We start from the raw sequence: 13,987 nt of genomic DNA on the forward strand, positions 1-13,987 counted from the left end.
CATAATTTTTTAATATAATTCCATTTGCAACATGACAATTACATAGGTACCATTCGTTTTATCTGAAGTTCAATATATTTTCAGTTATTATAATATAGAAACACCCATTCATTTATATTATAAATAAAAATGTGGTTTATAAAGACTATTTAACAAAAAAATATTCAATTGAATAATAGATAAAACTGATTGTATCCTTCCACCCTGGATTTTCACTGAAAACTGAGATGTCAGGCATTAAGTGTAATATTTCTTTGATGGAAATCGCTCAAGATAATTTCTGAATACTATTTTCTGGAAGGTCAATTATATAGAGAATAAGCAGTATTGGACCGAGAATAGAGGAGTCATTCCAAAAGCAATTCATCCTATTTTTTAACTAAAAAAAAGTTAAAGAGCTATAAAGAAGTTTTAAACTTAAGCATGGAAAACTAACAGCTAGTCTCTTATAGAAAAAAAAAAAACAGGGGTAAACTTTTTGCAGTCTGGTATCACAACTTATACAATTTTTTGATAATTAATTTATTTGAACATTTTAATTTTTTTTTTTTTTTTTTTTTTTTTTTTTAACTTTTAATCCAAAAATATTGGATCATTGCATCATCCTCCATCCCTAATCTCATTTTATCCCTGATTTTATTTTCATCATTTTCTTCCCCTCCCTGAAGTCCTGCAAGTAAGACCTGTTCCTCAGCAAATCAATCGAGGTGAGATACACGATTTCCGTAGCCATTAAAACCAAATACACTCTACCTCTGTTTCTGTAAATCTTCTGGTTCTTTTATGAAATCGACTCTCCCACCTTTTGAACAAATCTTTTTACTTTCTTTTTTTTTTTTTTTTTAAGTTATTTTACTTAAATATAGGGGAGGTTATGGAAGGTATAAAGGATATCAATACTGACTATAGGGGTTTTATTTTTAACCAATCTGGAGGAGTCATTCAAAAAATTTTATCAGAGCTAAATATAGAATATGTAATTTTGGATTAAAATGGATTTTTTTATTTTTATAATGTTTGTAAGATTCATCCTAGTGGAGATAAAAAAGGTTTTCTTTTACATTTTATAATCGTCCCACCTCTCTCTCTCTCTCTCTCTCTCTCTCTCTCTCTCTCTCTCTCTCTCTCTCTCTCTCTCTCTCTCTCTCTGGCAATGATACTTCACCAAGAAATTCTGTTGCTTTTTTAATAACCTAGCTGTTTAAGTGAAATAAGTCTTATGCACACACTATTATTGTAATAACTGTTATTTCAGTTTTTTTGTTTTTTTTTACCTAGTCTCTGTGGTTCGAGGGAGAGCAGATAGGTTCATACCTTTCACAATGGTATTGGTTAAAATAATGCAATAGTCCTATAGGCTCAATATATGGAGTAGTTATTTTCCTTGAATTAGATTCAAGTTATCTTTCCTGAATAATACTGGCTAACAAAAGATTGCACTCTACCATTTAGGAGTACAGAAAGACTTGTGATATGCATGAGCCAAAATCTCGAATGAGGCTTTTCCTATTTCTGGCATTGGGTTTGATTTTAGCCAGATGTGTCGACTTCTTTCTCATAAAATGTTTTCATGATTCTTTTATGACTCCAGCACTGCACTATCCTTACTGATCAGAAAAATAATATTTAGAAAAATAGACAACCTTAATTTAGACTGTGCATATGTTAGATACATGTGTGCGGAACAGGAGACCTTGATGGTATGGTCACGTTGAAAGTATAGATGAGACTTCTTGGGGTAGTAGATGTAGGACAGTGAAAGTAGCAGGGGAAAGTAAAGGAAAACATTGGAATGTGATAATAATGGACCTGAAAGTAAAGAGGGATAAATAAATACCTGACCAGAGATAGGTTAGATCGGAAGTCAAGTTCTTAAAGCTGTCCAACACATGTTGGCATATAAAAAAAAGGACGTTAAACCGAATATGATAATGATATGTTGAAGTCAAACAGTTTAATTGTATGTTATATTTTATTAGATACATATTCTTCCACTATGACTATGCAATCTTTACAGCTGAGTATCTAGAATACGGATCTATTAAACCTGAGTGGTATAGGGAAAAATATACCATAGCTATACCATAGAAAAATATACCATACCTATACCATAGTGGTATAAGGAAAAGAAGGAGAAATTAACAACCTTAATTGAAGTCGGTATCTAATGATGCTGGCTTAAGCAGAGCTGAAAAGGAAAACATAATAGAATACCAAGCTCTTATGTACGACATGAAAAGAAACTGGAATCTTAGGAAGATCTCTATCATTCCAGTAATCATAGGTGCAACTGGATTGATGAAAAAGAATTTCAAAAAACTACCTAGTGAATATACCTGGTGAACCAAGTGTAACAAGAGATACAAACAATCGTGCTTAAAGAGACGGTTAGAATCATAAAGATCTCTTGGTTGGAGTCTTTGAAAATGTCTGATATCTTGTAGGATGCCTCGTCCCCAGAAAAAACAAAATAGTTAAAAATAATTTAAAAAAAAAAATACAAGGTTGAAACTCCGTCGGAGCACTACTTAGACCTTGACCTCGACGGGACTCTTAAAGGTCAGTTTCACCGGATAAACATGGAAGTAATAATTGACTTGCTACCACAGTCAATATAACATTGCATCTCACAATCATTAGATGTTTTGTTTTTTTTAATAACTTCTCTCTTTCTTTGCTTTTCTGTCACAAGTCAACAGATTTCAAGCATTACATTTTTATAACTTTTCAAAAATTGTTACGTTTTGTTGTTGATATGGAGATTTGAATAAATAAACCCAATTCTTTTTCTCACTTGTTCATTTATTTGCGTTTCTTTAATAAGTCAAATCATAAGCAACCATTAACTGTCAAATGATTGGTTTAACTTTAAATATACATGAATACATTTTGTAAACACTACAGTACACTCTCTATATATATCACTCTCTCTCTCTCTCTCTCTTTCTCTCTCTCTTTCTCTCTCTCTTTATCACTCTTTCTGTATATCTTTATCACTCGCTCTCTCTCTCTATGTATCTTTCTCCTTGTCACTCTCTCTCTCTATGTATCTTTTTTTTTATCACTCTCTCTCTATATGTATCTTTTTCTTTCTCTCTCTCTCTCTCTCTCTCTCTCTGTATCTTTCACTTTATCTATCTCTTTTTATCACTCTATCCTTTTCTTTATCACTCTTTCTGTATATCTTTATCACTCGCTCGCTCTCTCTCTCTCTCTCTCTCTCTCTGTATCTTTCTCCTTGTCACTCTCTCTCTCTATGTATCTTTTTCTTTATCACTCTCTCTCTATATGTATCTTTTTCTTTGTCTCTCTCTCTCTCTCTCTCTCTCTCTCTCTCTCTCTCTCTCTCTCTCTCTCTCTCTCTGTATCTTTCACTTTATCTATCTCTTTTTATCACTCTATCCTTTTCTTTATCACTCTTTCTGTATATCTTTATCACTCGCTCTCTCTCTCTCTCTCTCTCTCTCTCTGTATCTTTCTCCTTGTCACTCTCTCTCTATGTATCTTTTTCTTTATCACTCTCTCTCTATATGTATCTTTTTCTTTGTCTCTCTCTCTCTCTCTCTCTCTCTCTCTCTCTCTCTCTCTCTCTCTGTATCTTTCACTTTATCTATCTCTTTTTATCACTCTATCCTTTTCTTTATCACTCTTTCTGTATATCTTTATCACTCGCTCTCTCTCTCTCTCTCTCTCTGTATCTTTCTCCTTGTCACTCTCTCTCTATGTATCTTTTTCTTTATCACTCTCTCTCTCTATATGTATCTTTTTCTTTCTCTCTCTCTCTCTCTCTCTCTGTCTCTGTATCTCTCTGTATCTTTCACTTTATCTATCTCTTTTTATCACTCTATCCTTTTCTTTATCACTCTTTATCTCTAACTTCAGATACTTAAACTGAAAAAAATAATGTGTACTTGTCCATTTTTCTGTAATTGATTTTAGTTGAAATATTTGCAATTACTTTTTTCTTTTTATCTTTTGTCTTTCTTTTTTTTTCTTTTCTTCCATTTTCATATTTTTGTTTTGTTTTGTTCTTTTTTTTTCTTTCGTTCATTCTCTTTTTCTTTTCTTATTCCTCTTTTTCTTCTCTTTCTTTTGTTTTCCTTTTCATCATCAAAAAAAAACAAAAAAAAACACCCGATTACCAGTTGCCTATCTTTCCCCCCCCCATCACTGTTTTCCATATTCATTTCCTTCCATGAAACAAAATTCAACTTTTCACCTAAAAAATGTAAAAAAAAAAAAAAACAATTTTATTAAAGTTAACGTTACTAATTATTCATATTTTCTTTTAAGTTTTTTCCATATTAATAATTATCTAAATTTTAAAATTGTTTCTATTTTCTGCTTCCATAGTTTTAATTATTTTTTTTATTTATCTGTCAGCAATGCAAAACTAACCTGTGACTTTCTAACCCAAACCTTTTTGCTGTTTGTAATTTTGTATATCATTTATTAGTTAAATCAATAAAACTGCCACTATGCTACACGTTCTAAAGTCAATTGTTTTCTTACGTAACTTAGAGACGTGTTAGAAATGGTTGAATCTTGTTCCAATACAAATAAAAACTTGTCGTTTTTTCTTTTTTATAAAATCGAACTTTGATTGAGATAAGAATTGATTATTTGGATCATTTGGATTCTTCAGACTACTATATTCATTTTGAGTATTATTTGCGCAATGTTTTGGTGAATGTAATCTCTAACCTTCCTTTAGATATGTCTTGTTGAACTTGAGAATTTGCACAGAATTTCAAACTCAAAAAATGTCGATTACAAATTAGTTATGACTTCTACCCTGTCATGCCTGATGAAATGAGAGGATGCTACTCTCATGAATTAAATAACGAGTTCCATTTGAAACTGCATGCAGATTTCTAGGTTCGACAGAAAGATTCCAGAGATTTGATAAGATACACCTAAATAAGGCCAGAGGTTACATCAAAATATTGTGCAATGATATTCCCTAGACACTTCCTTGAGGGAAACTAGTTTAATCTATCTAGGGTTTTTGTTAGATCACCAAAGTTAAGCAACGTTGGACCTGGTCGGTAAAAGATAGGTTCAATTCACCTAGGGTTAATGCCACTGGATAGGAGAAACAAATTGACCCTAAAAAAAAAAAAAAAGATGTGGCTTAATTGTGCTTCCCTTCTCCCATCACTTTCATCTCATTTCTCCCAAAATATTCAGTATGCAAACAGGATTATCAGAGTTTTAATATTATATGTAAACTATTAAAAATTAAACTTTAAACTCTTCTAAAAACTTGATTATGTGTGTATTTAAAGGAATGCAATACAGAGGTGTAGGAGATAGACTGAAGCAAATTATCACATATAACGGTGAAATGAGCTCTGCAGATTAGCCTTTATTAATATCTATGTATTGTTATTTTATATTTTCTAATTGCATTCTTACCATGCATCAGCATGGTCAAATGGAAGTTCTATCTTGTATAATGTAGCCCCAGTATGCACGTGTGAACTAAATTCTAAGACATATCTGATGAAGGGATATTTTCCCGAAATATCATACAATACAGAACTTCCATCTGACTATGTTGATGCAAGTAAGAACTCAATGCAAGTATAAAATATAAAAACAAAAAAAAACGCGTGTGTGTGTGTGTGTGTGTGTATATATATATATAATATATATATATATATATATAGTGTTATAATGGAATAATTCCAGGAGGAAATCCGGGTATGAGAGCTCAATGTGGTAAACAGAGCAATAACATAAAAATATAACACGGAAATTACATAATTGTCGATGCAATAATTTATTTCAACCTTATGGTATTTTCAAGCATCTAAACTAGACAATTACATTTTTGATACTGAAATAAAAAAAGAAAAAGAAAAAGAATTGGGTCTCGACCGTCAAAAAACCAGAGAGGGTGGTAATAGCAATCCACTTAATACATTTTATAAAGAGGGTGGGAGGGATTTAAAAAAAACAAAACATTATGACACTTATAATTGCTGTCCGATAACTGACGTAAGTTGCGTGCGCTGAATGTAAGCATAGTCAATCAGATGTATGATGATTTAAATGCTTTGCCGCTTTTTCAAACAGTTTCACTTTAAGCAAAACAAACACCCGAGACAACGCTATGGTGGGAATTTTGTTTAACTCGATCAATAAAAAGATAGAGACGGCGTCCGTTTGTGAATCTGAGATATTACAATCTGAGAAGTATGCAAAAATGTTTGCGCCCATTTTGCCTTTTATATAATTTTTGCGAGACATACAAACACACACATACACATTTTGCCTTTTATATATAGACTAGCAAGGGGTACCCAGTGTTTGGAGGTGTGGGGAGGGGGGGGGTAAAAAAAGTGTATGAGGATCAAACCCAAACTGTTGAGGCAAAGTTGTAAATTAAAGTGTGAAAAAAAAAAAAACGTGCGACGTTAACGATTGCCCCACCGCGAGATGCTAACAGAAACACGTTTGAATTTATTTAATTACTTGGATTTGGCAGGTGAAGTTTGATTGCGGGATAGTATTTGATTTACTGCTGAACGCTTTTTTTTTTTTTTTTCCCCAAGATGTTACAGGAAAAAGACTAACCCACATGCTGCGAGCGACAAATGTTGAATATTTATCTTCCCGAAATCGAGCAAATTAAATAGACAGGCGAGCTTCGTTGTTAACTATGAGATATTACGATTTATATGTGATATAAAAAGTTTTAAAAAGTTGTTAGGCGAGCGACCGCTTCTCTGAAAAAAGCTTTTTGTAGACATACAGAAAAAGCGAACACACATACAAACATACATACATTTTCGCTTTTATATATATAGATTAATAAAAAATGAATCTGCATAGCTTGTCCCATCGTTATGTGATAACTTGCTTCAGTTTGTGTCTGTTACACCTCTGCATTGTATTGTCTTCTATAAATTACCTTTATATACACACTAAACAATGCTTCAAGCAAACTACATTAAACTTTTAGATTATGTGTTTTTTTTATTTGTATCAGAGGGAGATTTTTTACCTTTTTTTAAGTTTGGATAAGTACCTAGGGGTAATAAATTGGCTTTAAAAAAGGTGTCATTTAATGACTTCCCTTCCTCCCATCACTTCTCATATCAGTCGTTTATTCTACTACCTAATCCATTCAATGTGCAGACAATCAACAAAGCAAGATTATTTAAATTTTAGTATTATATAGACTACCCGTGGCCCGTTGGTTCAGTATGTTATATTAGCTATGGAATTAATGTATGAGCGTGACACTTGTGATGTAAAGAAAATATTGTTATGTGACATAACAGAAACATTTCTATGAAAGTATGTAAAATTAAAAAAAAGAATATAGATAGATTTCTATGAGTCATTCTGTTTATTATAATTGATTATTTTTGAAAAAAAAAAAACTTACAGCCATTGAATTTTAAGTGGTTTGCCATATTTATAGATAAATGTGCACTGAACAGAGAACAGATACCATAATACTTAGTTAAATTCAAATTTTGATATATCTCTTAATTTAAACGTGAAAAAAAAAACAATGTTGAAAACGTACACAGTAAAACAATATGTTTTATTGTCGCGTTGATTATTTATTTGTAACGCAAATTTAAAAAAAAACAAATAAATAATCAATGCGACAATAAAACATATTGTTTTACTGTGTACGTTTTCAGCATCCTAATTTTTTTTCTCGCATTTAAATTATCCAAATAAACAATTGTTAATACTTTCTGCTTTTTTTTTACATCGTTCATTTCCATACGCATGCGCAACCGGAAGTCGTAATGTTGGGTTACAACACCCGTTACAAGGTCATTTGAGTTTTATAATTATGTAGATTAGATTCCCAGGGGTGTACAAGCTCATCTAGTAGATGACTTGAGACCTTTTAAGTTGCGGATCATCTGGATAAAGGGTCTTTTTTTTTACCTCTACTTATTTGATGTAATTATTTTGTGATGTCATCCACTATGCCTGGTTATACATCATCTTTAATATCATTCTTTAGTGATGTCATCAAGTGTGCACAGATACAAGGTAACATGCAGGCAAAATGAACAGATTTAATAGTATATGAATAGATAATAACTAAAGGCTCCTTTTCAATTAGCTACCATATAGAGATGTAGGGGAGGGCACAACTTTTTTCTTAAGATTACTCTACTATCAGCCCTGTTTCAGAATTTATAATGATAGGTTAATTAGTTTAGGAGTGAATCCTGTGAATACAAATATATATATAAATAGGAAAGGTGAAAGATTACTAACTGTGAAATTATCCATCAAGTTTTCATACGAGGAAACATAACAATAACGATCGTACATATAAATTCGATTTTGTTATGTTGAAAACTCACAATAATAATTATGATTATAATGATCATTTCACGATTATTAATCCCTCACCCTTTCTATTTATATAGCTCTAGTTAATTACACCTATTGAGCTTATCATAACTGCAATACTCCGAGCACAGCACCTTTAAATATATTTTACTGAGACTTTACTCATTTAGACCCTGTCTATTGCACTCTATAATATACACACACACACACACACACACACACACACACACACACACACACACATATTTAATTTACATAAATGGACATAAAAATCTTTTTTTTTTAATTATATTTGTATCCACAAAAAAGTAGATTTGTCATATATCGCTACTAGGGTTACCTGGCAGTGACCAAGGACAAAATAAAAAAAAAAAAAAAAAAAAGCAAAATAGAAGTTTAATATATTAATATTAAAACGTTTCTCTCTCGATCTTTCTACCTTTCCCTCTTCTCATTTTTCTGTTCTTCTCCCCAAATCTCGCATTCTCCTCTGCCCAGCCCATTCCTCTCTCTTTTTTTTACTTTTTTGAAAAAAACAACAACATAATAATAATAATAATAATAATAATGTAATTCATTTACTGGAACTACCCTTTTTAAATGAAATAGCTGTGATCTTGCATTTATTGCTCTTAAACAACACCGGGTAATTCCATTTTCCTCACCCATTTAGTCTCAAAGAATATTTCTTTCTAAATTTTAAATATTTCATGTCTGGAGCAATACCAATCAAGAAAATAGAAACTTTGTGGGTCTTGTGGTAGTTGTTTTTTTACTTTTAGCTTGGCATACAAACATACGCACAGACAACTGCCCATTACATAATAGATCAATGACTTTATCATTGGATGTCTACAATTTCAGATTGGTTTTAAAGAATACAAAAAGTGAGTTCGTGTCACAGACAATTTGTGAATCATACTAAAGTCATGTTCTTGCATTTCTTCCTACTTTTAAGCCAGCCGAGTCAGACGTGTAGTATTTTAGAATAATATTTTATACAATAAATGTTTTTTAATGTTATATCAGATCAATATTGACTATTGTTCAAAGTGTAGTATCTGTTTTGATACTACTTTCCATCTTTTTCTGTCATTGGTAAGTGAAGGTGAAATCAATGTAGACTGAGAAATGCACAATTTTGCCTTAATCCACAATGCCCCTTCTTAGGGTACTGGATTTTTCCTACATTTGAAACATATCATATGTCTAACTTTACCTTCGTGAGGGGCACAAGTAAATATAAACACAATGTTTAGTCATATCATCACCAACAAAAGTAGTACCCCATCCGCCTAAATTCATTTGGTAAGGTGGGTGGCTGGTTAAATATATTGCGGGATAAAAAGGGTTAATGGATACTCTTATCGAGTCAACTGCTATCTAAAAATGTAGCCCCCAAAGGCAGTTGGATGGCATACTTATCACTCTCTTTCAACTCCTGCAGCCAGGTTGACATCAAACATTAGGCTTAGCTTTCCTTCAAATCTTATTACATAAGCTGGGAGAACGAATCCTGATGATTAAGGGGGGGGGGGAAGAAATCAAGATCTTCATACTTCTTCTGCCCTGAAGAGGCCACTCCCAACTAAAACTTTCTGTCTCCAATATTTGGGTGCCATGGATAATGTAGAGAGGATTTCCAAACTATTATGGGATGTGCAGTGTCTCCAAACTATTATGGGATGTGCAATGTCTCCTAACTATTATGGGATGTGCAATGTCTCCTAACTATTATGGGATGTGTAATGTCTCCAAACTATTATGGGATGTGCAATGTTTCCAAACTATTATGGGATGTTCAATGTCTCCAAACTATTATGGGATGTTCAATGTCTCCAAACTATTATGGGATGTTCAATGTCTCCAAACTATTATGGGATGTGCAATGTCTCCAAACTATTATGGGATGTGCAATGTCTCCAAACTATTATGGGATGTGCAATGTTTCCAAACTATTATGGGATGTTCAATGTCTCCTAACTATTATGGGATGTGCAATGTCTCCAAACTATTATGGGATGAAAATAATTTAAAAATCTTTACCCATTTATTTTGTTGCCGATAATGTGGTACGTTGCATTGTGGTTGTTTCTCTTGACTGTTTCACACACCCCCATTATTTTAGTTTGTTACTTTGTTTGTCTCCCCCCTTCTATTTTTGTTTGTTTCTCCCCTTCAATCACTATCCTACTTATGAAATCACTGAATTATTATTTATTGCATGTCCGTCTGCATGATTGAATTTATTTTGATTCTGGCAGAAAAACACGCCCTTCTGGATGATGATGACCCCAACCTCGGTGATTCTCTTGACGAACCCTACCTAAGTAGAATTGGTTATGGCATGTATCTTTTGTTTCATATTAACAATTGAATATGTTTTTGTGTGTGTTGTCAATTTTCCCTTTCAAACCTTCGACATACTGGACTATATGCGTGTGTTGTCTCCCTTTGTTTTCCATGGTCTTCACTTTGTTTCCTAAACGTGGTTGTACTTACCATATTAGCTGTAGTGACAGTAGATGTTGTCTTGGTTGCTGTGTTAATTTGTTATAGGCATTATTACTGATCTTTTTATCATTATTATGTTTAATATTTTTACTGCTGTTGTTGTGAGTTTTGTGAACATGAGTGCTAAATGTGTCTCCTCTCCAGATTCCTATTGCTTTCAATATTTGCCTTTTTTTTTTCTTTTTGTTTTCATTAATTTATTTTATTACCTCCCTTTTGGTCGAATTCTTCTATTTTTAATGTTTCAAATCTTTTTATGTGTTCACTTTTATTCATTGTTCATCCATTCATTCATTCATGCATTTTATTATGAAAAATGTATGTTTTTGTTTGTGCGCTTTTGAAAAAGAAGACAAAACTAATCAATAAGAAAAATGAGAAAACTAGTTCAGAAAAAGACAAAAGTAATTTTTGAGAAAATGAAGAAAAAACTAATTGATGAGAAAAAAGATGAAACTAATCAATGAGAAAAAAAAGACAAAACTAATCAATGAGAAAGAGAAAACAGAATTAAAATAATTTTTTGTGTTGCATCTTGGGAAATAGGATGATCTCATCTTTTCAAATAAGGAGATTGGTGGTAGCATAAGATGAACATAAAATGTCTTTGCACATTATTTATAAACTAACTATTATTAGAATAGTGTGAATCATTCCATTAGTTTTGTCTTATCGATTAGTTTTGTCTTTTCCTCATCAATTACTTTGGTCTTGCCATTGGATTTATTTTGTCTTTTTTTCTTATAAATTAATTTTTATCATGAAAACGTCTGTTTATTTGTTTTTGTTTTTTTGTGTGCGTTTTTGTTTTTATGTGTGTGGTTTTGTTTTTAAATCCATCTGCAACCTCAGAGGATTTTGTATATCATAGTTAAGTATTGATCTGGACATCTCACATCAGCTTACCTCTGAGCCAACTGATGTTGTCGGTGCAGTGCTATACAAGCTCCTTCTGATTATACTTTAGCACAGGCTTTTCCTGGCATTTACAATTTATCATGGATCGCTCATCATGACCAAAGTCTAGATTTTTAATGCTCTTATTCATGTAGCAAGTCGACAGCCATCATGTATGCAAATCCTGTTAAAATGCTGCAAAAACATGTGTATGTGTTGGATTGGCCGGTGACCCTGGGAAGAGAGGCATTCAATGGGTTGCATACACACACACTGATCCATTTAAGGAATCTTGGACTTTCCACCATTATCTATTGGAATAAATAATTTGACCAGAAATATGTGAGAGGATATTGGTCAAAGTATTCGAGACAATGGACAATGGAGAGTATAAAATATTCCAGGGTAAAAGAATGTTTATATAAATCGACACAACAGAAAGCAAAGCAGTCGGTCACAAAGGCAGAGAACAAGCTGAGGCATTCTTAACTGTCACACATCCACGCCACCTCCACTCACCTTCACTGATGTCAAACACCCATCACAACTGTAAATCCAAAAACTGTTGTTGGTGTGAAATAAGCCAAAATACTATTTTATAGATCAGCTGTGTTGTGTTTTACTCGCTGTCAGTGTGTATACATTGTAGACTAATGAAAAAAATAGATTTAGCAATTGTATAGACTGAAAAGCACATCTTTAATGACCGGCCGTAGTGAATATATAACGTGTGTGGGGTCCGCAATAAGCATTACAGAGCTCTTGTTGTATTTAAGAGATGTTATCTTTCTTTTGAAATGACTTAAACTATAACCTGAACTTGTTTATTTTTTATTTTTTTATGAAAGGAGTTGTTTGATGGCTTTATCAATGTGGTTTGTAGGAAACACAGTGGACACGAGTTAGCATATAAAAAAATAATGACAATATTCTATATGCTAACTTGTGTCCATGGTAATTTCTATCAACTGCATTCATATAGCCTTTCATACTATGCACAATGCTTCAAGCAAACTACAACATCCTTCTCGTTTTTTTTTTAAAATCTCAAACAAGACATATTGCCACTAGGGTATGGTGGGGGAGCAAGATGGTTGTTCACATTATATTTCTGCATGTTTGTACAGTCAGGAAAACAGGGAGAGTAGTATTCCAAAGACAATTACTCCGAGGAAAGAAGTTATCAGATTAGAAAATTTTGTTAAATATCTAGAGACCTCTACTGTGAAGGGGTGGAATTTTGCTGCTAGTCGGGTGGGTCGGGGCTATTTACATTGAAGTTGCACAGGTGAGGTAAGTTCCTCAAGGTACAGAGATACAAGTCGGCAGCAATGCGACAGAAGCTGAAGCTTGGCAGACAGTGTGGCATCTATTAGGTTAAAAATTCCGGTTTTGTTTTTCAATACACATTGGTATGAAAAAGGGGTCAACAAACAAATATATAATGAGTAAATGTTACCAAATGGCAAGATAAGTTACTCTTCTACCTACCTGGAAAAGTTTTTAGTGTTTTTACTTACATGAAAACGTTTATTTGGTTTGAAAAATAGTGTCGAGCATTAGCTATAACAAATAAATGTTATCCATGGCAAAATAAGTTACTCTTCTCCCTATTTGGAAACGGTTTTAGTCATTTTACTCGATTTAAAACGTTTATTCGGTTCGTAAAACAAATAGTGTCCGGCATTATGTGAGAACAAGAAAAATAGCCGCAAATTGACACCAAGATATTTTAATTTCGATAATGACTTAAAAATTAAAATAAAACAAAATATTGTTAGAAACCAGCCAGTAAATGTTGCCGTGACATTTATTGGATGGGTTTTTAATAGTATTTTGTTTTATTTTTAATTTTTTAGTCATTATCAAGACTTCAAATATTTAGGTGTCAATTCGCAGCAATTTATCTTGTTCTCGCCTAATGCTTGACAGTTTGTTTTTTTTACCAAATAAACGTTTTAATGTAAGTAAAAACAGTTATTGCATCTACCAATGTGTCGTAATAATAATACAGTAAAGTTATATTTTAGAAATCGGGAATGTTTTTTGTGATCATCCTCCATAATATATTCTGATATATTATAATATACGAGTATTATGACATGGCATATAATGACATCTCATAGAATATTATAAAATATATTATGATTTTTGGGGGGTGCTTCTACACTATTGGGACGAAATTTCGGATCATAACACTGAATTTCATATGAAAACAATGGTATCTATGTATTCCTCG

The 13,987-nt window shown here is 32.5% G+C and overlaps 1 protein-coding gene across 22 annotated transcripts in view; it reads left to right on the forward strand.

Annotated features, from left to right (window-relative positions):
• Nucleotides 1-13,987, forward strand: part of LOC145261142 (neogenin-like) — a 396,586-nt gene that overhangs the window by 290,743 nt on the left and 91,856 nt on the right. For 2 of the 22 annotated variants that reach the window (XM_080119428.1, XM_080119441.1), the window contains one exon: nucleotides 669-707. The exons of 18 other annotated variants lie outside the window; for them this stretch is intronic. In XM_080119428.1, coding sequence (XP_079975554.1) covers nucleotides 669-707 — 39 coding nt within the window. Of the gene's footprint in view, nucleotides 1-668; nucleotides 708-10,601; nucleotides 10,683-13,987 lie in introns of all 22 variants that reach the window. 2 more of the 22 variants (XM_080119427.1, XM_080119436.1) reach the window with 1 other exon arrangement.

The sequence above is a fragment of the Euprymna scolopes genome, chromosome 37 (assembly GCF_053919585.1).
Source record: "Euprymna scolopes isolate OS-2025 chromosome 37, ASM5391958v1, whole genome shotgun sequence".
In the NCBI taxonomy this organism is placed as follows: Eukaryota; Metazoa; Mollusca; class Cephalopoda; order Sepiida; family Sepiolidae; genus Euprymna; species Euprymna scolopes.